The 25,591-nt window shown below is 39.8% G+C and overlaps 2 protein-coding genes across 3 annotated transcripts in view; one reads left to right on the forward strand and one right to left on the reverse strand.

Annotated features, from left to right (window-relative positions):
- Positions 1-1,884: 1,884 nt before the first annotated feature.
- Positions 1,885-25,591, reverse strand: part of LOC146978369 (uncharacterized) — a 62,336-nt gene continuing 38,629 nt past the window's right edge. The window contains exons 1-3 of one of the 2 annotated variants that reach the window (XR_015037083.1): positions 3,490-3,523; positions 2,661-2,714; positions 1,885-2,379 (exon numbers count right to left, since the gene is read on the reverse strand). The gene's annotated coding sequence lies outside the window, so the exon portion shown is untranslated. Of the gene's footprint in view, positions 2,380-2,660; positions 2,715-3,489; positions 3,524-25,591 lie in introns of those variants that run through there. The other variant, XR_015037084.1, reaches the window with a different exon arrangement.
- On the forward strand, positions 7,601-13,038 carry LOC146978370 (uncharacterized). The gene is made up of 3 exons (XM_085791061.1): positions 7,601-7,705; positions 8,742-8,856; positions 10,979-13,038. Exons 2-3 carry the CDS (start codon positions 8,775-8,777, stop codon positions 13,021-13,023), a joined length of 2,127 nt encoding a protein of 708 aa, XP_085647187.1. The 5' UTR covers positions 7,601-7,705; positions 8,742-8,774; the 3' UTR covers positions 13,024-13,038.

Raw genomic sequence — 25,591 nt, forward strand, 5'->3', positions numbered from 1 at the left:
CCAAGTAAATGACATATACATATACAAAGATAGATTGATTTTGATTAAAAAAGAAGAAGAAGAAGATATTAGATTTTAGACTTTAAGAAGGTCACATGTCAAAACATCAGCACCACGTCCAGTTTTATCTTGAACTACACAACATTCAGGTCGGCATCTTACAGTAATGGATGACTGATGTTTGTTCATTTTGAGAACAGACAAAACCTCATTACATCAGTGTCTTTCCTTTCACTCTCGCACTACTTTCATTTCACAGTAGTGTTGAGGTCAAGACCACATACAGTATGATATAAAATCTATTACAGTAAAACAAAGTTTGGATTGAATAGAAGAACAGAGCACAGAACCTGCTGAAGTCTCCTCCCACTTTTGACACTGGTACAACCAAGTTTTTCAGATGGTTACACAAGCATACACTTTTGTAGAACAATTTTGATTACTGTAAACCAAACTGAGCGAGTGACAGAGAGACATTTGCAGTTACAAAAAGTCACTGTGGTGCCCAGCCATGTCTCTTTATCTAGATGGATGGATGGATGGATGGATGGATAGATAGATAGATAGATAGATAGATAGATAGATAGATAGATAGATAGATAGGTATATTTACTGTATGTGTTGATAAAAATAAGTGATCACCGCTGACATGTCTTTACTTGCATACAAAAAGGAGTTCATTGCAAAAAGGACAATGTGACAAAAATGAAGAATCATGGAGAGCCTCTGGTGCCAATGTGAGATCTTTCTCCCTGTCTTAACCCAAACCCCCTCTGTTGGCTTTATCCTCAACACTCCACCTTCACCAACAAAGAGGTACCACTATCCAGATATTCCATAACCTCTAACCTTCAGACAAAGGAAAAACAAAGCATCAAATAACTCCCAAAAACCAAACCCCCACAGAGAAAGGGAGAATAACAAGGAACACAGACATTTCTCATTCCACACAACAGGCAAAATACATGACACATCCCACAAGACAGAGAATCATCACCTTCCTCTATTGGACTACTAAGCAACTAATCTAACATCCTTATATACTACTATGCTGCTCATAAATGTATATGTGCGTGCCTTTCTCTCCGTTAACATCTGTATTTATTTGTATTTATTCTGTAAGAATAAAAACTATCGCTCTTCACAAATAGAGTTGCTGATGTTCTTCAAATTTGAATTGAACTGAACTGAGTTGAGGATAATATACCACAATGGAATTGCAAATCATATGTAACCATTAATATCTGCACTGTTTCTGCTGTCAGCAAGTTCTTTAAGTTTCCTGTGGTTCCTCTTCATGTTCTCCACCAGGCTCGGTATACCTTCCCTGTACAGCAGCTCATTTCCACTGATCTGACGCAGTTTTGATGTCATGTCCTCCAACAGCCTCATCACAGGCTCCAGCAGGATCAGGCGTTGGGTCTGCAGCTCCGCCACACTCCCCACCCCACTCAGCAGCCCCAGCTGAGTGACCGTTCGTCTAATTTTATCCTGAATATCAGCAACAACCCTACGCTTCACAGACATGTCACGAAGGTTGGCTTCTGTCTCACGAATCTTATTGTCCACAGCTGAGATGTCACGACGAGCTTCACTGATCAAGGAATTGTAGCGCTGCACTTGATTAGAATAATAGTTCACGGAAGATACCCAGTTATTTACTTCTCGACGAGCTGCGTCCACAGCTTCAGAGGCTTGGTCCATGTCAGATTGACCAACACCAATCATAATTGGTCCTGAAATTAAAGTAGATTAATGATGAAACACATCGATGACAAATATTGTGACAGAAAACAAGTTTTTTTCATTTCAGTGGGATACATATAGTGATCATTTTTATTATGTTTAGAATAACTAATAACATGGTGTATTTACTCACCAGCAATCCAACCTATAATTGGAATAAAGGTAATACCAATCCCTGCATCTCGTATGTCCTGTGCGTCATACATCTTTTCTCTCATTCTCCTCACGGTGTCTTCTGCTGACCACAGGTTCCTCCTGGCTGCCTCTAAAGCTTGGTTGTAATTGTTTAGAGTGGACTGGAGTGATGACAGCTGCGTATTCAAATTATTCAATTCATTATTTTTCTGTCTTTTCTCCTTCTCTAACTGACTATGCTGTACAGTGAGAGTCGCAGTTTCCCTATCCACTTGTTGAAGCTTTGTTTTGGCCAAGCGCTCTGACTCTTCCATCTGCTGCTTCATGTTTATTATCTGTCGTCTGATATCATCAAAGGTCTGGGATCCAGGAAGGATCATGTCTGCATTGATACTGAGGAGGATCCCTGAGACAGTGATGAAGGAAGAGAGTCCACTCTTCAGTGGTACAATCAGACTATCGGACAGACTCCTCAACTCCACTTGCTGCCCTCCAGACCTGTGATGTAGACAGGAAAGGGTTAAAGCTTAGTTACATAACAGAAAGAGCTGAGGAGAGGCTACCGCAAAATTTGAGTGTAATGGTAAATTCACCAAACAGGTTAATTAGCCAGATTCACTTAAAATTCTAGTTCAATTCAATAGGTTTAATTGACAGAAATGAGAAATAATCATGATAAAATTAATTGTGTAACCAAACTCCCTGTGACATATGACATAGTTTAATTTAGTACAGGTGACAGTGTGAAATTTCAGTACAGTAGAGTCTAATATACGTACCCATAATAAACAACACTATCCATGATCTCAACGTTACAGCTGGATGCTTGATCTCTGCAAAAATGAAAACAAATACTTTGATCATCTTATACAGGAGGAAAGTCAATGGAACAACAGACTCAAGGGGATTTCCAGACCGTTATAGACATCATTACAAAGCCTGGTTACAAAGTGCATGTTACAGGTCAAATACACATTTTGAATATTTTCAATTGTAATCACGAAAATCTGTGTGAATAATTAGTGCTTGACATGCTGAGACCTCCGTGGTCCTTCTGTATAATATATTATATTAGTATATATATTCAGCTCCTGTGCCCTATCTTCTTTAAGGCTACTTCCCCACTTAACCCCATTTGTTGCTTTTCTCTATAGGAGAGGGGTTTGAGTTCAAGATTCAAGAGATTCAAGATTTCTTTATTTGTCATTTCTCCTGCACAATGTACATACATACAAAAAAAAGAAAAAAATCTTCCCCCAATAAGTATACAACAGAGTCACAAATCAAGAAAAGGTTAAATATTCTAATACAATAAAATAACAGTAGCACATCAACATAAAAACACAAAAAAACAAAACCGGAGCTTTGAAGTTTTGTGTTTGTTATTTTTTTTGTGTGGCACATAAAGGCAGATTGAAAAGGATATTTTCTAGTTGTGCTGAATACACTGTTTGGGAAAGGAATGGAAAAGGGGATAGACTGTATAAGCCAAGCTGTGAATCTGTCAACAAGTGGCTAGAAAGTACATGTGTGCACATGCATGACTACACTGACTTCATGCTCACAATGACATGATTACAGATATCCGAGATGTGGCTGCACACTTACCTCTTCAGGGAGCCTCTGCTGTCCTGTCAGTGCTCATATAAACAAGCTTAGACCCAACTTTTATACTTACAGTCGTGGGAAGGAGGGGTTGGGGGTTGGGTAAAAGAGGGGAGGGCTGTGATCAAGTGGTTTCTGGGAAACACACACACAGGGGGAGACCGAGGAGACCGAGGGTGGTCGTAACATTTTTGGAATGTCTGACCCTATCTCTGCAACACAAACAGAAAATGCATGGTTTAGTCTCAAACACAAGGAGTGAAATGACACAATTCACCCCATAATCTGGGTTAGTTGTAACACACCCTGGGGTGAAATGTAACATTATCAAATAAGTATTATGACAAACAAAAACTTGATATTGAAAGCTTTTTACTCAACGTTTACAAGTCCAGTGTGTGATAATTGACAAGGTTTATTGAATATACTGACAATGATTAAGACTGTTGTGGCCAGTACTTTGTTCTTTGGGGTGGTGTGCTGGGGGGTGGGCGCTCGCACATTGGACAGAAACAGAATCAATAAATTGATTAAAAAGGCGAGCACCACCATCGGTATCTTCCTCCCTGCCCCCATAAAACTCTTCAATGTGCAATAGCTCAGTCTAATGTGTAATACTCCGGCACTCCAGCACTTCACTTCCTTTAAAACAGAACTTGTTGTTTTAAATTATTATTAACTAGTTTTGGTCTTTTTACCTCTGATTTTTTTATATTTATTTATATGTATTGCATTTGCATTTCTACTTATAGGTTATTGGGAGTTATAGCTTAGCTTAATTTTATACTCAGGTCTGTAATTCTCTAGATAGAGCTGTTATCATTCTTTTTTTTTAAATTATTGATGCAATGAATGACATGTCAATGCTGCTGTAACTATCATAATTTCCTGTGAAGGATTATTAACTAACATGAATATTTGTATAAGTGTATAATCACTGTAAAATAAATTATGTTTGGTTTTCGTGGCCACATAATTATTCTCTTTACATATAACAAGGGTCTTGCAAGAGAGATATAGCAGGAGATGGGGCGTGTTGTGGAAATTTTTTAGCGGTTTGTTGTTGGTGAATAATGAAATAGAGACTTCTGCTGGCCAACAAGTTTCTTATTTCCTTGCAAGGAAAGGTCAGTCCTCACCTGAGCAGTGATGGTAAAGGAAAGACCCAGAGGACCAAGTAACATCTACATTTATACTTAGGTAGAACCTCTCAGGGGTCTTCAAAGGGCCTTTTGGTCTATCGGGAACTGATATCCACCTAATTCTATTGTTCTCCCATTTGGGGTGCCCTGCAGGAGTTGAACCCTGGTGGGTTCCCATGGGAAAACAACAGTGGGGATACCGCATGTGAGACAGGGTAACTCAAACATAAAGAGGGTGAAACTTACCGGTATATTATAACTCACAAATGGTTAATACACAAGGCCTCATATCTTGGTGGAAACGGCGTGGTGTGGGGACATCTCAAGTGGTTGAAACATAAAGACATGATTTACAGTAAATTGCCATTAATTCTCCCTTTTGATTATTCATTAATCATACACACACAAAATTCACAATTTAAAGGCGCCATATGTAAGAATGTGGACAAAAACGGTTACTGCAGTCAAATTCAAAACACAGTGATCTTGTTTTTTCTCCCAGCCGTAGCGGCAGCTCAGTGGAAGCAGACCGGAGGCTGAAATACCACTGAGGAGAGAGGGCGAAGTGGCGCAACATGCCAACACGTAAATTCAAAACATAAACATGATTTGCAGTCTGCAAAAAAAGATTTTTAATGTGAATACTCTGGCTGTACTATTGTTGTTGGTGAGTTCATCATGTTATATGAAGCCTGTGCATATTCTCATTTGTCCAGGTCATAGTATTTCAAAGGAGGTTAAATCGAAAGCAACTGGACTTAGTTATTTGTCTAGGAAGACGTTTCACCTCTCATCCAAGAGGCTTCATCAGTTCATGTACGCATCTGACCATGCTGGGACTGGACTGGACATGTTATATGAACATTATTCCTGAGTCTCAGGAGGATTTCACGGCCAGTTGCTTTAGATTTCTTACATATTGTACCTTTAATCATCACTACAGTTATTAGAAAAAAGAAAAAAAGTAAGAAATTGAGGTTAGGCAAGGCAGGTATTGGTTACAACCAAACAACAACGACAACAACAACAAAAAGATGCAAATTCTAAACATTATCTAAACAAGTCCTGGAGGGGAATAGTGGTTTGTAGTAGTGGTTCTTCAGTGTTAAGAGTTTAAAGTGGATTTCAGACACAAGATAAAACAATTGTTTACCAACTCAAGTAGGACAAAGTCAAATGTTAATGACCTACAGGACTGAGAGACTGACCCTATAGATTTTATGTCAACCAGCTAAACAAACTTGTGGTGTCCGTAAAAGATTGTAATATTAGCACAAGTCACATGTTCTGTCATTTCATGTCAGGTAAACCATTAAACCTGTTATGAATATTCAGTTCCAGTAAGTTTCCCTGATGTGAACAGGAGCCCGGGACTCGATTAAAAGAATTAATCAAATTAATTAGAGGCTTTGTAATTAATTAATCAAAATTAATCGCATATAAATATTTGACCTGAGAACAGTGAGAATACAGATTAAATGGTCTTTCCTGCCACTACACTATGATGATTACTGTATTTAACTACTTAAATCAGTAGCATAAACTGATTTGTTGAACTCAGCCTGATGAAAACAAACGACCGGCTAAACCACGGGAGGATACTGTAAACCAGCGCAGATCAGCTGTATTTATCAAAGCTTGGTTGCCGTGATGAGGCACCCGGTCGGTTTGAGCTGCGTTCGGGCTACATTAAAACTCCTCAGGCAGTGATCAGTGTCGCCGGCTTTTTAACTCGATAGATGATTGTGCTCCAGTATAATTGGTACGCCTGAAACTCATCCAGTGAGAAACGTTCCGCGGTGCAAAAATACGTGCGTTAATTTTTGTGTAATTAATTAATCTTAATTAACGCGTTAAAGTCCCGGCCCTAATTTTTATATTGTCTTTGTGCTCTAACACTGTGAGTTCAAAAGTGCTAAAGGCTAAAGGTAGCCTGCAATGTTACACAATATGTGCATAAATCATTAATCTGCTTTATCAACTAAAAGTAAAATCCATACTGGCTGACTGGAAAAATGAGCTGATGCAGAGGGAATGCCAGTCATAGGAGTGAGGAGGAACACAATAGTGTGTGATTAGGGGAGACTGGGGACAGTTGCAACACTTTTTTTTTTTAGTTTTTTCTCAGTTACTCAGAGACTATTTGTACTACACTCACCAAACTTTTACATATTAAACATGTGTCTGCTAATTAGCCATACCATTGACTTTAAAGTTGGATACATCTGTTTGAAAGGAAGAGTTCAGATATATATACACAGATCAAGGACGGTTGCAACATACAGTATATGCCTTGCCTTGCCTATATACCTTTCCTGGCTCCCCCTTCTCCAGACAGAGAGGAGCCCTAAAACAGATGTTAAATGACCCTTGACCTACCCCCCTAACTTTTAGGCAAGAACGAACCCAATGGCCTGTATCTCAGGGACCTTAACCATTAGGGGAGACAGCAGAATCCACAATCACCTTAAACCAGATTACTTCTAAGCAAAACATGAAGTCCATCGAGCAGAGCATCGATTCACACATTCCTTCAGTTCCAGAAAGGCACACACACACAAAGAAGAACATAAGATAATACAAGATATTAAAGCAAGAACGTTAAGGTGGATAATATACTACAGTACCTACCTAATCAATCGACTGTGTCCGACGAGAGCCGATGTAGTGGTCGGATAAAGGCCGTCGGCCATCGGCTCGCGTTGGGGCGGTGTGTGGGGCCCTTAAACCTTTCCAGATTAAAATTTTCCAATCAACGTGTTTACATGACACATTTAGATCAGCATCTATCTATCTAGATAACAAGAGTTTCCAGATGATAAAAGCTGCTTTTTGTTAGAATTAATTTTGGCAATAGTGTGTCTGAAACATGAATGACACAACACTGAGTCTGATAAAAACCAGTACAGTTTAAAGTTAATCTATGGAACAAAGGAAAAGTAAACAGGAGGAGGATATGATTAGATCAGTGCTGGGAGGAGGGGCTAGTCTCTCAGATTTGTATTTAAGGAGGTGATTTGAGAAGAGATTTTCAGTCCAAACTTCTCAACTAAACCAGAGACTGATTGATAGGAAAGGTAAGTTAATGTTTTTAATGTTGTTAATTTTTCATGACCGTAGCCTAGGTTGTAGGCTATGTGTGTGTGTTGAGTCTAAAGCCGCCTCTCCGTCCACTGTTGCTCTGCTCTGTCCCTCACATGCACGAGGGAGAGAAAAGGGACATGTAGATATCTTTAATTGGGGTGAATTAAAGATATCTTGAAATGGAATTATGACTAGTCAAAATCAAATAGATATCTCAAACTGGAATTACTGTTAGTGGTAATTCAATTACATATATCCGTAATTCACATATCTGCAACTAAATTATAGATATCTGTAATGACAAACCCCCTACACATGAATGGCAAAAGCGACGTCATTTGTCCTGGGAAGAATGGAGTTGCGGATATCGGAAATATTATTTTTCACTGGGCAAAACTGAATTACAGATATCTGCAACACATATCCAGTCTGGCTTTTAAATGTGAAAATGGCTTGCCATATAATAGTGCATTTACTTAGGTATTAAAAGAGACATTGATTTGGTAGCGTCATTACTGTAAATGGGATATCAATTTAGAAATGGAGGAGGGGGGAGGGTTGGTCATTAAACTTATTCATATATGCTTGCCAAGTTTTTAGTCTGAAGTGGCAGTCAATGCAATCACCAGTCTTTTAGGAAACACATGCATTAACAGCAAAATATAAGCAAGAAATGTTGGGTGTGTAATTAAAGAAATCTTTTCTCCTCCCTCCACCTCTTCCTCCTTGTCATCTTTGCTCCTCTCTCACATCCCTTTTCCTCCTGAGTTTCACTCCCTCTCCCTCATTCCTCTTTTTTGCTGCTCTTTCTGTCTTCTATTCTCCTCCCTACCTCCTCTACTTTCTCACATCCCCACTTATCTTCACTCCCCCACCACCACCTTCTCCTCCATCCTCTCACCTAATAACCCCTCTTCCCTCTCCCTTCACCATTTTCCCAACTCCTCTTCTCTCTATCTCTATCTCCCTGATCCTCCTCCTTGCCATATCCTCCCTCTCCTCTCTCCTCACCCTCGTCTTCCTGCACAGGTGTGTTGTGTCCTCCTGTCTGCTGGTATCAGGATGCCGTTTACAGCGAGACAGAGTCTCTGCCTGCTGGGCATGGTCCTCATCTCTCTGTTTCCTCAGCCAGCGCGGGGCCAAGGTATGTACCTCCGCCGCCTGAGTTAGTCACAGATATGTATGATGATATTAGGAACTGTATGATTTTCTCCCTTCTTCTTGATGACCCATACCATACCTCAATGGAGAATAGTTGAATTCAACCCCTTCATTAGCCATCACACTTGTTTTTTATTGCTTCAATCCCTCTATACTTGATAAAATAGATATCCCCAATGCTGTAATAGGACAATGCTCTGACAATAGAAATGCATGGTCGACTCTTTGCAAGGAAGGGGAACACTAAACTGTTCTCTTGGGTCAACATTCTCTGACTCCTATTGTACATTATGTGCCTCTGTTTTTAGGTTGTCTTAAAAGGGGTAGTTCAACATTTTGGCAAATTGGCCCATCGCCATAATCCCTATAGTTTTAGGAGTAGGTTTGTTACCTTTACAGTAATTGTCGGTGCAATCTATTTTTAGAATGGTGGAGACCAAATGGACTGAGAGTCAATTTAAAGGGATATTTATGTAATGTAGTTGAGAAGCTGCCACATAAAAAAGCTATTGCAAAAGTTCTGTCAAAGGGGGCTCAACATATGTGAAGAGCTGGCAAAGTATACCCCTGATCAAATTTCTTAAATCTGCCTTCACTGCTGCTGTCACCATAGTGACTGGCTTAGTTAATTTGTGTAGCCACACAGTAGGACTCACCTCAAGCCAGTTAGCTTCATGAGTTTGGGGGTGGTCCATGGTGTCAGAAGTTGTGAGTTCAAGCCTCCATTAAGGCAGAATGCATATATTCTTGTTCTCTTTCTAGTCCGTCTCTTGTTGCTCAGAATTGCCTAAATTCGTCCAGAATAGTCTGGCCCTGAGCATTGATCATTTGTTAAAGCAGAAGTAAGCGGAATGTTTGTGTTAATACAAGTCTTAAATAGTTATATCTTCCGACGGCAATCACTTATTATTTCCTGTGTTGAAACTCCCCATGCGATGTCAGACAACTAAAATTTTCCACCCTCCACACAACTATTTCTGAAAAAAAAAAAACTGCAAATGGTTGCAATATTAGGGACCAGGTATAGTTAGCATAGTAAACACTAGCACCTAGTTAGCTATGTCAACAAAGTGCATCAGTCATCTTTAATGTTAATTTGAATGTTCACTGTCTCCTGTCCACCATTCAACGCAAACAAACATAATAACATTTATTATTCATTTCAGAGAGACTTCAACAGATGAAAGGAGCTAAACAGCGAAGTGAAGCAGGGCCCCACTATATGTACTGTCTATTTTTGATATGATTCTCTCTTTATCTAAACACCATGACCTCATCTTTACCCAGGCAAACTCAAGCAGATGGACCTTTCATAGAATTCTGTTCTAAAACATTCCAACAAACAATTATTTGATTTAAGGACTCAAAATAATATTTAATTAAATTTAATGCTATTTTTTTTATTTTTCTTGATGAATTCATTAATTTGGTTTTGCAATTTGGTGCTCAATATTTTGACTGAGATGCCCCAATTTTAAAGGGCTGAGAGGCCTTGCTAAAAAAAAAAGTTAAAGCAGAAGTAAGCAGAATATTTGTGTTAATATAAGTCTTAAATAGTTATATCTTCCGGCAGCAATCACTTACATAGAGTGTTTGGTCTGAAACACGGGTCTGTCAGTCACTCTGCTCTGCTGTAAGCCGAGGAGAAAACTTTCCTTGTATCCTACAATCTTTATCCAATGAGGAGAGAGAACGGCATGAAGGGGCGGTCCTCTCTGTGTGTGCAGCCAAGGGATGCGCGTGAATGTGGTGACGTAGGGAGGAGGGCGGGGACTGCTAACTCCATCCGCTGACAAGAAGTTAGCCAAAACGACCAGATTGCTTACTTCTGCTTTAATGTGAGGCCTGAAAAACTGTGCTGAATTTGTGAATGCAATGTATGATGTAAAAGAGCTTTGGGTATCGTTGCAGGTATAGTAAAGCGCTATATAAACACAGCTCATTTACCATTTACCATTTTAAACACACGTTTAAAAAATCAAAATTGTAAAAATGTGCTCATTTTTCATGTTTTCCACCAGCTTGCAAGGGTGAATAACTTCACCATATGTATTTTTTTGAGTGAAAGATTACCCGATAACTTCTGTTTCTCATTTTTTCAACAGAAAACACTGCCAACCAAGTTTCACAGACCACTCAAAGTCTCACCACTGCACCACAGATGCGAGAAACCACCAAGATGCTGATGAAACCCAATACAAACTGGGAGGAGTATCTGACTCCTGCTCCCCTCTCTATTGCCATCATGGGGGAGCTTGTATTCATCTCCTCAGCTACAGATTTCTCAATCAACAAGAACCCCCCTGCAGATGGCTACAAGTACATCAGATACCCAGAGTCCTTCAGGGCCTGTCTCATGCAGATCTGTAACTCAGGCTGGCATGCATTCAATGATGCCCACGTGAATATGGATCAAATCCGCCTTCACACAGCAACAGTTCCTGATCACATGAGGGTAGCGCTCACCACTCTTTTTAAGGGCAGTGATGCAGTTATTAAACACCTCCTACCAAATCAACTGGACAACATTCGTGTAATCGCAGACGACTGTGTGGCACTGGCAGAGAGTGTAAGAAACAAATATATTGCCGTGATCAATTTAATCCAGGAGCTGCTGGAGGCCTGTATCAACGCTCAACACTTTTATGGAGAAGAGCTGGAAAAGGTCAAGCTGAAAATTAAAGAGGCAAAATTGAGGGAGCAGAGTGCCCAACTTCTGAATGAACGGTCCCAGAAAGCAATGAAGGACATGGAGAAACAGGTGGATGAAGCACAAGCAACGTTCAAAGAATCTATGGATTCACTTCCCTCTGGGTGGGATATGATCGGCATGGATTTTGTTGAAGGTCTCTCAACTGCTGTAACAGGAGTCCTGAATATATTTAACCCAGATACATATAGATCGAACACAGAACAATCACCGACTGACCAAAACACCTCAGGTGAGAATGTTGATACGTTTGCACAAATGCAAGGCTATAGTAAATCTGGGGAGATTCTGAGCCTTGTAGGAACTCTTACACAATTTGTCAGTGGAAATCAAATAGACTGGCAGAACCTGTATGACCAAGAGAAACAGCTTCCAAAGACCAAATGGACTGAGAATCAATATCAAAGGATCTTTAACGCAGTGGACAAGCTCCCAAAGGGAAAAGGTGTTTCAAACGTTCTGGCAATCTGTCAAAAAGGGCTCAACATATGTAAAGAGCTGGCAACGTATTCCCCTGATCACACTTGGGATCAGGCAAAAACAGAACAGGTGATCAAGAACATTACAGAGCTAAATGATGAAACCTTCACTTTTGACTCTTTAAGCAAAAAAGTTTTAGGCTCTCCAGCTCTTACCCCCAAACCACCGATGATGTATAAAGCACAGAGCACAGGCAGACAATCAGCAAGTCAGAGAGCAACTGAGAATGCCCGTTTCAAAATAGAGCAGAGCCGAGAACAACTCAAAGACACACGACTGGCATATGAGAAGAGTGTGGAGAACATGGAGAGGAATCAGAAGGAGCTGACTGATATTCTGGTTGAAATGCAGAGCTGCAATATCAAGGAGATTGACTTTAATACCACTATCAAGATGCTGGTGAAGGGTCTGGACGCCATGGGCAGAGTCAAAGAGCAGTGGGAGAAGATGGTGCTCTTCTTCCAGATGGTCTCCAACATCGTCAAAATTAGCCTCAGCAAGACACTGCACAACTTTGTCACGACATCTGAGGGTACCACAAAACTCACTTACAATGACAAGCTCTTTAACAAAGACCTCCTGTACAATCAGGCCTTTCAAGCCTCCAACATTGCCAGCCTGGTCCACATGATTTCAACGACCTACACTGAAGTGTCCAACCAATACCTGATGGACAAAGTGAGCAGCCTGGGCAAGCTCATGGCCATGGATAAGGAGAAACCAGAGTTCGAAGTGGAACGTCAGAATCTGCAGGAATCCTGCAAGGCAGCCCAGGAAGGGATTCTCCGTCTGGTCCTGAGGAACAAGAACGAATTTCAGAGGCAGACCGATGCCAGGATGGCAAAAATAGAGGGTGACTTGAAGGCTGTTCTGCCGGCAGCTCAACCACAGGAGACTGAGAGAATCAAAGAGGTTGTTCAGGCTGGCTTTAGTAAGAACAGTTTTGATGAATACTTCTGAATCAAGTTTAGTTGATTCAGAAGTGCAAGTGCAAGTTTGTAGGTTATCATTTAATAATCAGAAGCACCGTATTTCCAGCAGGTTTCTTTCCAGTACAGTATGTACAGTTGCTTAAAGGTGCATTGTCGCAAATATAGCAGTAATAGCATAAAATAAGATGAAATGTGCAAAAGATAGGTCGGGGGGAGCACTAAATTTACAAATAAAATAGCCAACAGTGTAGTGTCCATGGGGCAAATGCAGAATTTGTCTTTGTTATGATACAAGCCGGTCCGGAGCTTGCTGTGTTCGATTGCACTTGGAACTCGCCGACCTCCGAATTGGAAAAATGCAATAGTAAATTTGTAAATTGTAATTTGCGCCGTCTTATAATGTTACAGAAAACCTCCATGTTTTTTCTTCTCATGTCCTACACTAGAGAACTTGTTCTTCTTATCACCAAAGGAGGCTGCTCTCTCTCTGACAGCTGATTTTTAAACAGCCTACTATAAAGCATATGTATGGAGGAGAGATGCCCACTTGTTTATATCTGGTATGCTCTGCCACTGGCTCCATCTAGTGGCCGCGGATTTGCGTTAATGCTCCTTTAAAGCAGAAGTAAGCAATATTTTTGTGTTAATATAAGTCTTAAAGGAGTCATCACCTGGTTTTGTATGTATCCAATCCCCCTTAAATTGCTTTGAATCAGTTCTTAAAACTTATTGGAAACATTAAAAAAAAAAAAATTCAAACATAGAGCTTGTTCTGACACTTTTTCATATGGCAACTTTCTCTCGTGAGAGTAGGCGCGAGGTTTTGACTGGTCCGGATGTTCATTGTATTAATATGTAATGAGGCGCGCATTGATTGGACGCAGGAAGGACAGAGCCGGAATGGTGGCTGGCCCTGTGAGCTACATGCAGGCTGTATTGGAAACCACATACTATGCTGCTCTGTCGTGTACCGTAACCATGTTATAACTTCATAAAATAAAACAAAATTGTATCGGTTCATTGTAAAACATGTATTTATTGATGCAAATGTGGTGATTTCTGTACGTAGGCTACAGAGCCCTGGTGCAAAGCTGCTGCTGCTCTGTGTGAAGCTTCACTTTTCATTCAAACAAACTAATACGACTGCCACAATTGTTAGATTTCATCAATGAGACAAACATTTATCTCCTAAAAAGAATTTAACCAGTCGGCGGTAAACCTCTACAAACCTGCGGGTAAGTTAATTAACAACCGTTTCCTCCGCGGGCATGACAACGTAGTTTGAACGGTTAACGAGCAGCTGCAGGCGGGTTGCTGACGAGTCACTCTCCGCTCCTCTGCCTCGCTGGAGCTGCACTTCTCCCAACGCGAAGCAAACTTCTAAGCCGTCATTCGGATAAACTAACCGCACATTGGGGATCTAAACCCTTACTTTCTCGCATGAATAAATATTAAAACTTAATAAATTAACGACAGTTTCTTTCGGCGGCATGACGATGTCGTTCGGCCGGCTAAACGAGCACTGCAGGCGGGTTGAGGAGTCACTCCTCCTCCGCTCCTCTGGTGCTGGCTGCAGCTGGCTGCACCTCACTTCTCCCTACGCGGAGAAAACTTCTAAATAGCCGTCATTTGGATAAACTAACCGCACATTGGGGATCTAAACCCTTACTTTCTCGCATGAAAAATTATTAAAACTTAATAAAGTGACGAAATAACAGCGCTACAGTGGGAAATAAAACAACCCGTAATGGCGGCGCGGCAGAAGTCGGGGTGGTGGAAGAGAGGTGTGTTTATGAAAGCAGTCTCCACGGTGACGTCACCGTAGGCGCAGAATCAAAATCTCGTAATGTTGCGGTGTGCAGCCTCATGAGCTACTCTGGCTTAAACAAAGAGCCCAAACGAAAAAACTCAGCCACTTTCAAACCCCACCTTTTCAGGCAAGTTTCCACTGAGGTCCAACACCAGTATACATGTTTTAACAAGGAAAAATGCGATTTCCGGGTGATGACTCCTTTAAATAGTTATATCTTCCGACAGCAATCACTTACATAGAGTGTTTGGACCGAAACACGGGTCTCTCAGTCACTCTGCTCTGCTCTGAGCCGAAGAGAAAACTTTTCTCGTATCCTACAAGTTTTATCCAATGAGGAGAGAGAACGGCATGAAGGGCTGTGTGTGCAGCCAAGGGATGCACGTGAATGTGGTGACGTAGGGACGAGGACCAATAGATCCATGACGAGGGCGGGGACTGCTACCGCCATTGGCTGACAAGAAGTAGCCAAAACGGCCGGATCGCTTACCTCTGCTTTAACTTTAATTTTAGCCAAAAATCATAACCAAAGCTTCACTACATTTCTTCTGAATAGATGTAAATGTTGATTTCTGTTATTCTGACTGTAGTCGTGGCAGTGGTGGGGAACTGTTTTAATTGGAAAATAATTATTACATAATTAATCACATGTTACCTGTGGTGAAGGGCAAATGTGTTTTACATCAAAGATTTTATTTCAAACTATTAAAAGCATTTATGAATTGATCCATGTCATCTAATAAAAGAAAGCAGGAACAAGCCTGTTGATAACAGATGTGTAAAGTCTCTCTCACACCTGAATCTAGCAATGAAACACTTCAGTGACTATCATCTGTTCTTAGAGGATGGGCTGAGGACTGAGGAGAAGTTGAGGAGCTCATGTGAAAAGTCTGAGAGGAGGATTTGGAGTGTGATATGTCTAGTTTGGGATATCTGTTGTCAATCTGTTTCAATAAATTCTTGAAGATGATAGAGGTGTTTTCTCTGTATGTTCTGCAATAACATTCAAACCATCATATTTCTCCCCTTACCTGCAGAAACAGTAAATACACAATTTACTATAATATGCAATATTACAACTTGATGGACATGTTGATGTATCACATCTTCTCCTTTGAGATTGAGATTGGTTTATTTTGATTATTAAAAAAATATTAATAGACACTTTCATGTAAATATGCAGGATTATAGCAATCAGCTAATTTCCTTTGCTGGAGGAGCTGAACTGCAAACCAACATCATGTCCCCATCTAGTGTTCAGATATCAGTACTACAAGAACTTGTCCCACAAAGAGAACAGAAAACATTCAGGCAACATAACAGAGTTATTCCCAAATTACACATACAAAGATTGGTTGATTTGGATTTGTGTGATCTGTGTAAAGAGATCTTAGATTTTAGACTTTAAGAAGGTCACGTGTCAAAACATCAGCACCACATCCAATTTTATCTTGAACTACACGACATTTCAGGTCAACATCTTAATGGATTTTTTATTTATTTTGAGAACAGACAGAAACCTCATTACATCAGTGTCTTTCTTTTCAATCTCACACTACTTACATCACAGTAGTGTTGAGGTCAAGACCACATACCAAAAGACTGAAACAAGACCATGACCAAAATAAGTAAGTGCAAGTAAGTAAAACTTATTTATACAGCACTTTTCTCAGAGAGGACTCAAAGTGCTTCACAAGGTAAAATACAAAAACAGTAACAGAAATACAGCATAAATACACATAAAACATTACAGCAAAAGTACACAGAATAAATGACAGTAAGTAACAAATAGCATATTATTGGAACACATACCAGAAGAGATACGTCTTCCACCAGAGCATATACCAAAGACTCGGGCGTGCTCTGTATTTAGTACCAGTACTCATAATAATAATGTTTTCCTTTTTGCCTTTAATTGATATAGGAGAGTAGAAATAGACAGGAAATTGGGAGGCAGAGAGAGCGGGGAGTAACACGCAGCAAAGGGCACACCAGAGGATTCAAAGCAGGGCCGGCTGCAGAGAGGACGATAGCCTCTGGGTACCTGCTCAAGTCAGTGAGCTATATGAGGCCCCAAAAGATAGATAATGCCCAAGAAGAAGATAGTTTTGTATAAAATCTATTGAAACAAAGTTTGGATTAAACAGAACAGCACAGCACAGAACCTGCTAAAGTCTCCTCCCACTTTTGACATTGGTGCAACCAGGGGTAGTCTGGGGTTGAAATTCAGCCCAGGAGCCTGGTTTGGAGAGAGAAGGGTCCGGCTGCAGGTCGCAGCCATGGTCGCAGCCCCTCACGGAACGCCCCCTTGTAAACCTCAAACGTAGTCTCGCTGGCGGAAAGACAGGTAATAGCTTTATTTGGCATGTTACTTCTTGCCCCCTCTTGCTCATAGTGCGAATTACAGGAGGGTTCAGCATTATAAGCATCACCCTATAGCTCAGGCTGTTGAGCCTATAGACTGAGTCCTGTCTTATACATTCATTTTACTGGGACCAGTATAGGATGTGGATCTGTCTAGACTAGAGCATGTATGGTACCAAATCTGTCTTTGCTATAACCTTTTTATGGCCTGTTTGAATGTTCTCAGTGAGCTGGATGTGCTTGCTTGGGCATCAACTGATGCTGAACGTGGACAGAGACAGCATGGAAAAGATACAGGGGAAGGCCGAGAAACTGAAAGCTGCGCTGGAGTCTCCAGACTTCTCCAGACTAGAGCAAAAACATAAAATGAACTGTCAATTGCTAACTTTGTGTCCTTTCTTATGATATTTAACTTTAAAATTTGATAAAGAAAAACAGAAGGGAGGGGGAGAAGAACAAGTCTAAGAAGTCTCGATCACCTTACGTCATGTTTGGTATGAATAAGAATATGGTTTAAAAGTCATTTGAATTTTCATATTTGAACTTTTTTGTTTTTCTTTTTTTTCCACATGTAATTGTAATTTCAATCTCTTTGTAAAATACCCAACCTCCCACCTTCTCACCAACATACCAGACTTTTAAATGTAATTGTAAATTAAATTCCTTTGCATTTCAAGTACCTGAGACACCCAACCTCTCACTTCCTCATCAATATTCAAACCCTTTTGTATTTTAAATTGTGTTGACTAGACCTCTTAACTTCACACTCCAGGATGTCGGTGCCGACAGACAAGAGTGTGAAAAGACACCCTGAGTAGGGGGCCGACCCCACAGCAGACAAAGAACGTAAAACACACCCAAGAGGTGGGCTTTTCCTCAGGTACAAATGTTCAAGTTTCTTGATGCTCAGGGTCTTTCTTCATTTTGAACTGCTCGCATGTTGATTGACCTTTTCTTTGCAAAGAAAATAAAACTTTGTCGGCCGGCAAGAAATCTCTATTTCATTCTTCACCAAAGACAGAAAATTTCCGACACACATAAAGAAAATAAGTAACACGATCCATTGCTTTATCTTTATGAAACAAGACACATATGCACGATCATTGAATTGAAAATATTACCGTATGTCTTGTTTATAGACTGGATATAGGCCTACAAAAGAGCTTTTTTATCCTTTTTATGTTACAAACTGGTGTTAAAAGTATTTTCAAATTGAGTTTAAAGATGATTATCTTTTGCACAGATCTACTAATACTAACCATTAAAGGGGCAGTATGTAGCTTATTTGGCTTTTTATTAGCAAAAATCAAATATTGCTTTCATAGATATGTATTTACCGAAGTCTAATCACAACCGCAAACAGATGAAAGCTGTCTCGTAGCTCAGAATAAGTTGTTTACAAATACATAAGTGCCCGTTGCACCCACCGAAGGCTGTCATGTTGCATCACCATCTTTGAATACGGTACGCGACAGCAGACCAACCTGGCTCAGACGCCTATTGAGTGTTTGTGACTAAGCTTGTGCCCCCAGAGGATGATCGACGTAGTTGTTTTTGTTTTTTTCTGCTGTTACAAAACACACACGGTGCTTATTTGCATTAGCTGGATCTTACAATGTTGAACTGTTTTTATACAAAGTGCAGCCAAACACCAGGCTGAAGAGAGAGGAGCAGCAGAGGCTGCTCTGACAGCTGTGGAGCTGCAGCTGAACCGGCTGGAGAGCACAGCGACCCACGTCCTTCTTCTCTGTTTGTTTGTTTGTTTGTTTGTTTTTTAGCAGCGCTGTTGTTACAGGTGACGCATATCGTATCTATGTCCTATGTTTGTCCTCTGATCTTTGCCGGCGGGAGGGGTGAGCGAGTGAGCGCTGCAATCTAGATTCTGAACGGTGGATGTCACGGTTTAGCCCCAATACTACTGAGGCTTTAAATATTGGCTTTTATTCAATATCTGTATTGTTGAGGCTCTACAGTTACACTTAAAGAAGTGTCTTATGTTTTCTTTGCGCGCACACAAACACACACATACACACACACACATGCAAACAGACAGACCCTAACCCTCCAAACTTTTCTAGTTTGAATCACCGTTTTGTTGACTATTACTGTACTGTAAATGATATGGTTAGCATTTGTCAATGTCATTTTTTGTCATGGCTGATAGTGTGGGGACGGTTGCAACAACTTCTTGCAACTTTCCCCATGCTAAGCAGTCATATCAAAACAGATCACACAACATTTTTCTTTTTGAATTTCAAGAATTTATTTTAAATATGCAAGTGCATAAGAAAAGACAAAAGTATAAAATTAAACATTTTTAGCTAAAAATAGGAACAGTTTATCTATGTTATTCCTCATGATGAATTGACTATGAGAGACTTATATATACTAAAGATAAACAAAATGACCCACCCCCCCCCCAAAAAAAAAAAAAAAGCTACTATTGTTTTTCTATGTGACAAAAAAGTTCTATTTGATGTCATATAGTGAACACATCTCTAAAAGTAGAATAGATGTTTAATTAAAAAAAATTTTATTGCAAAATTGTCCCATTCTTCTTGTCTCACTGAACTATTGAGTTTCAACAGGCTACCACCAGTAACATCTGCAGGGGGTACGTGGATACATCTTGGAAACTATTGATTTCCAAAATGATAAGTAAATATTCCCAAAGTGAGCAAGTGACAGAGAGACAATTGCTAGATAGATAGATAGATAGATAGATAGATAGATAGATAGATAGATAGATAGATAGATAGATAGATAGATAGATAGATAGATAGATAGATAGATAGATAGATAGATAGATAGATAGATAGATAGATTCATGTTGGCTTTATCCTCAACACTCCACCTTCACCAACAAAGAGGTACCACTAGAGCACTGGAAAAGAGAGTAACGACACCACCATTGACTCCCGTGGTAAGGGTTTTGCGCCCCGAGTGGCAGGAATCAGGATATGGGTATTGCAAAAGCGTGTAAAATGTTTATCTGTAAAGGATCCACGATGATGCTATTAACGTGGGTGATCTATAAATGTCCTTAAATTATTGAAAATACCACACTTGCTCATTCACCAACAATGCAGAGATGTCAGTTCTTGGGCGATTTTGCAATACCTATATTTCGCCATCAGGAGGCGCTTCCATTGAACCAAAGCGTGTCGTTACTCTCTCTTCTAGGCTACCACTATCCAGATATTCCATAACCTCTAACCTTTAGACTAAGGAAAAACAAAGCATCAAATAACCCCAAAAACCATAACCCCACAGAGAAAGGGAGAATAATAAGGAACACATTTCTCATTCCACACAACAGGCAAAATACATGACACATTCCACAAGACAGAGAATCATCACCTTCTTCTATTGGACTACTAAGCAACTACTGTAATCTAACACCCTTATATATGCTGCTCGTAAATGTATATGTGCGTGCCTTTCTCTCCTTTAACATATACAGTATATTTATTTCTATAAGAATATAAACAATCACTCTTCACAAATTAAGTTCCGTTCTTCAAATTTGAATTGAACTGAACTTGAGTTGATAGATAGATAGATAGATAGATAGATAGATAGATAGATAGATAGATAGATAGATAGATAGATAGATAGATAGATAGATAGATAGATAGATAGATAGACTCAAGGGGATTTCCAGACCGTTATAGACATCATTACAAAGCCTGGTTACGAAGTGCATGTTACAGGTCAAATACACATTTTGAATATTTATTGTAATCACAAAAATCTGTATCCTATCTTCTTTTTCTTGGGGCCTCCCTCCTATATAAGGCTGCTTCCCCACTTTACCCCATTTGTTGCTTTTCTCTATGGGTTTGAGTTCAAGATACAAGAGATTCAAGATTTCTTTATTTGTCTTTTCTCCTGCACAATGTACATACCAAAAAAACCAACAAAAAAACAAGTACCAGTACAACTTTGAGCTTTGAGGTTTTGTGTTTGTTAGTTTTTTTGTGAACAAAGGAAAAAAGGTTAGGAGTGAACAAAGGAAAAAAGGGTCTCCCGCACACTGTCAAGTCACTTGCAAAATACTTTAATAAAACAAACAACGTTTCGGTCCACAGGACCTTTTTCAAGCAGAGGTGTCTCTGCTTGACATCTCTGCTTGAGACATCTCTGCATCTCTGCTTGAAAAAGGTCCTGTGGACCGAAACGTTGTTTGTTTTATTAAAGTCTTTTGCAAGTGACTTGACAGTGTGCTTTGTTCACTCCTAACCTATGCTCCAACGCACCTGTTTTTCAAGATTTTTTAGGTGTGCATCAGCCTCCACACCTAGGTTTTTTGTGACACATAAAGGCAGATTGAAAAGGATATTTTCTAATTGAGCTGAATACACTGTTTGGGAAAGGAATGGTAAAGGGGATAGACAGTGTAAGCCAACTATAGGCTGTGAATCTGTCAACAAGTGGCTAGAAGATAATGGAGTCAGCACAAAGCTTGGCCCTATGTGTGCACATGCATGATGACTATGCACTTTATGCTCACAATAACATGATTACAGATATCCGAGATTTGTCTGCACACTTACCTCTTCAGGGAGCCTCTGCTGTCCTGTCAGCGCTTTACAAGCTTAGACCCAGCTTTGATAGTTACAGTCGTGGGTAGGAGGGGTTGGGATTTGGGTCAAGGAGGTTGGGTTGTGATCACGTGGTTTCTGGGAAAATTGTAAAAGTTAGTCTCTAATCTCTCTCTCTTTCTCTTGTGGTGGTATTTTTTATGAGAAGTCACATATAAGCCTGAAAACAACAAGACCAGGGGTGCAGATCCGATGCCAGGATTGGGGGGGACACAATGAGATTTTTTTTTTTTTTTGCCCATATGCAACTCATACCATGCCGCCATAAATAGCAACTCTGCAGAGTCTCGGCATTCAAAAAGTACTGCACAGGGAATCATTTATTGTGCTTACCTTTCTTGTTTATTTGTCATAAACAGCCAACAGCGAGTATCACTGCTGTTAAAGGGATAGTTCAACATTTTGGCAAATTGGCCCATTGCCATAATTGCTATAGTCATAGCAGTAGGTTCGTTACCTTTAATTGTAGGTGTAAGCTATTTTCAGTACAGCGGAGCGCAGCAGCAGGCTGCTCAGAGCTACGCTATGGAGGCTAAGGGAATTTCTTGGTTTCCCTCATTAAACTCATCAAATACAAAATCCCAAAACTCCACAGCGCTTTTGTTGACAAGTTGTGAGCTGCACAACCACCACGCTATGAGATAATGACGGAACGATACGAAACGGAGCCGTTTTCGAGGTAAATTCATACAAAACCGCTGATGCGCGTTGCGTTCAGGGACAGTTTTTCAGCAAGCAGTCTCCGTATTTACCCTGTATTTACCTCGAAAACGGCTCAGTTTTGTATCGTTCCGTCATTATCTCATAGAGTGGTGGTTGTGCAGGTCACAACTTGTCTACAAAAGCGCTGTGGAGTTTTGGGATGTTGAATTTGATGAGTTTAATGAGGGAAACCAAGAAATTCCGTTAGCCTCCATAGCGTAGCTCTGAGCAGCCTGCTGCTGCGCTCCGCCGTACTGAAAATAGCTTACACCTACAATTAAAGGTAATGAACCTACTGCTATGACTATAGCGATTATGGCAATGGGCCAATTTGCCAAAATGTTGAACTATCCCTTTAAATTAGTAAATTATAAATTAAAGGGTCTCGGACATATAATGTCACGTTCTTATCTTTTGCCTCCCACCGACCCTCCCAGATCCCCAATTCTTCTCACCATCTTCCTTTTCTCCCAGTGTATGGAACTTTATGCATGATTAATTGATATGGATGAAAATCAAAATATGAAGCCCTAAGATTGAGGGGGTCGTTTTTTTAAAGCCTGCTGATGTCATTAGCGTCTGTGTAAGAAACTATTCATTTGGATTATAGTGGAGGAGACCAGAGATGTAATGTGGAGTCAGAAATATTTTTGTCAAACATTATTTGTTCCACCATTTCAATAATTTCTTTTTAGATGTGAAGAATGTGAAGTCTGAAAATACATTTGTTAAATTTTAAATAGTTTGGGGTATTTTTATTGGGGGGGACAATTCATGTTTTTCAGAAATTAGGGGGGACATGTCCCCCCCGTCCCCCCTAGGATCTGCACCCATGAACAAGACCAATGAAAAGAAAGTTATGCCACCTTTAAAGACTGAGTGTGAGCTGTGTTATGTCATTAATAATCACATTTTATGTTATTTTGTGTTGATTTAAATAGTTAGAATATACTTATTTGTCATGTTCTTATGTTGTTTCACTCCACCGTGGCTTTATCATCACTGATTGCCGTTATCTGCCTACTTCTAGCTGAAATCAAGGATGTAGCAGAAGATAAGGCCATGGGATGGGAAAGTACAGCAGAGATAAGGCCATGGAATGGGAAAGTACCTAAAACCACACACACACACACACACACACACACCAGCATATAAGCCACACACGGATGATGTGAAAATCAGTCACTTCTACCCTTCTGTCGACACTTTTTCTTTTTCATATACTTTGTATCTTGTAAGTGACTTGGGGTGTTAACTTGTGTTTTACTTTGTCTAAGAGTGAATAAAAGACAACTCTACGTCGGATCCATCCTTTTCCAGCGTTTTATTGGAGTCTTCAAAGTTATTATATTAAAGTGATGCTGAATAGGTTCAAGGCCCGAAAAGACAAACTTATTTTACATCACTCTCTCTCTCTCACACACACACACACACACACACACACACACACACACACTGGAGATCAGGGAGACCGAGGGTGGTTGTAACATTTTTGGAATTTCTGACTGTATCTTGGAGCATTTTTTAGCCAGTGCATTCAAAATGTGGTCAAACTAGTGACAAGTATCTGCTATTAAATGGTGTAGCTTTTATCTCTGCAACACAAACAGAAAATGCATGGTTAGTCTCAAACACAAGGAGTGAAATGTCACAATTCACCCCATATGGTCTGGGTTAATTGTAACACCCTGGGGTGAAATGTAACATTATCAAAAAGTATTATGACAAACAAAAACTTGATATTGAAAGTTTTTTACTCAACATTTACAGGTCCAGTGTGTGATAATTGGCAAGGTTTATTGAATATACTGTAGTAACAATGAATATTTGTATAAGTGTATAATCAATATAAAATAAATTCAGTTTGTTTTTTGTAGCCACATAATTCTTGCAAGGGTCTTGCAAGAGAGATATATAGCAGGAGATGGGGCTTGTGGAAATTCTTTAGTGGTTCGTTGTTGGTGAATAATGAAATAGAGACTTATGGCCGACAAGTTTCTTATTTCCTTGCAAGGAAAGGTCAGTCCTCACCCGAGCAGTGATGGTAAAGGAAAGACCCAGAGGACCAAGTAACATCTACATTTATACTTAGGTAGAACCTCTCAGGGGTCTTCAAAGGGCCTTTTGGTCTATCGGGGGCCCCTGTTATTTTGTGTGTTTTCATTACCTATTTAATGAACACCTGATACCCACCTAATCATTTATTTTCATTATACCATGAAGAACACAGGTAGGTTAAGTTAATACAGTTTTAATTTAGGGTGACCAAGAGTTCTCTTATGGCCAGACATGTTCACCTTTCACGTCCTGTCTGGGTCCGGTTATGAATTTGTGAATATGTTTTTCACGGGACCGTTAAGCATGTAAATTTAAACTAATGATGCTTGCATAGTACGGTAGCCTACTTCTTATATATATATATATATATATATAAATCATGACACTGTAAATTATCCCATAGCTCTCCTGGTAGAGTCACTGCAAATACTGCAGATGGTACAAGTAGCACGGGTTCGAGTCCATCCTGTTCTGAGCGTATCTTTCTTTTCTTTTTTTCAGTCCGACTCCGGTATATTTTATTTTATTTTACCATAAGTATAAGACTCAAGTGGAATCATGCAATAGAATAAATAATGTGGAGCAATGAAAACAATCTTAATTAATTATTGGTTGATGGTTTAAAATCTTGCTCTCTACTGTACGTGTGCAGAGATTAGCCTACTGTAAAGTTACGTATAGGCTTAAGCCTTTGAGCAGATGCATCAGCGTTGTGTTTTGAAATACATTTTTCATATTAAATCAGATCTTATTTAGGTAGGCTACACTATGCCTATCCTACTGTTAAACCATTCAATGGTAAATAAGGTGTTTTTTGTTGTTGTTTTTTTTTTTTTACAAAGACTGGAACTGAGGTTAAAAGTTAAAGTTAAAATATTAAATATTTTTCGATGAACTTGTTGCTATGTGGACAGAGTTTAGGTCTATACCCCATTTTGACAGTTAATGTTATCAGAGACGTTCTATATTGTAATGCAATAATGTTGCTGACAGACTTGCGTTACATTGTTGTTTAATTAAATATATAAATCAACGACAAAGCCGTTTCCTCCAAAAAT

The sequence above is a fragment of the Trachurus japonicus genome, chromosome 11 (assembly GCF_045865225.1).
Source record: "Trachurus japonicus isolate A0001 chromosome 11, Traja_1.0".
NCBI lineage: Eukaryota > Metazoa > Chordata > Actinopteri > Carangiformes > Carangidae > Trachurus > Trachurus japonicus.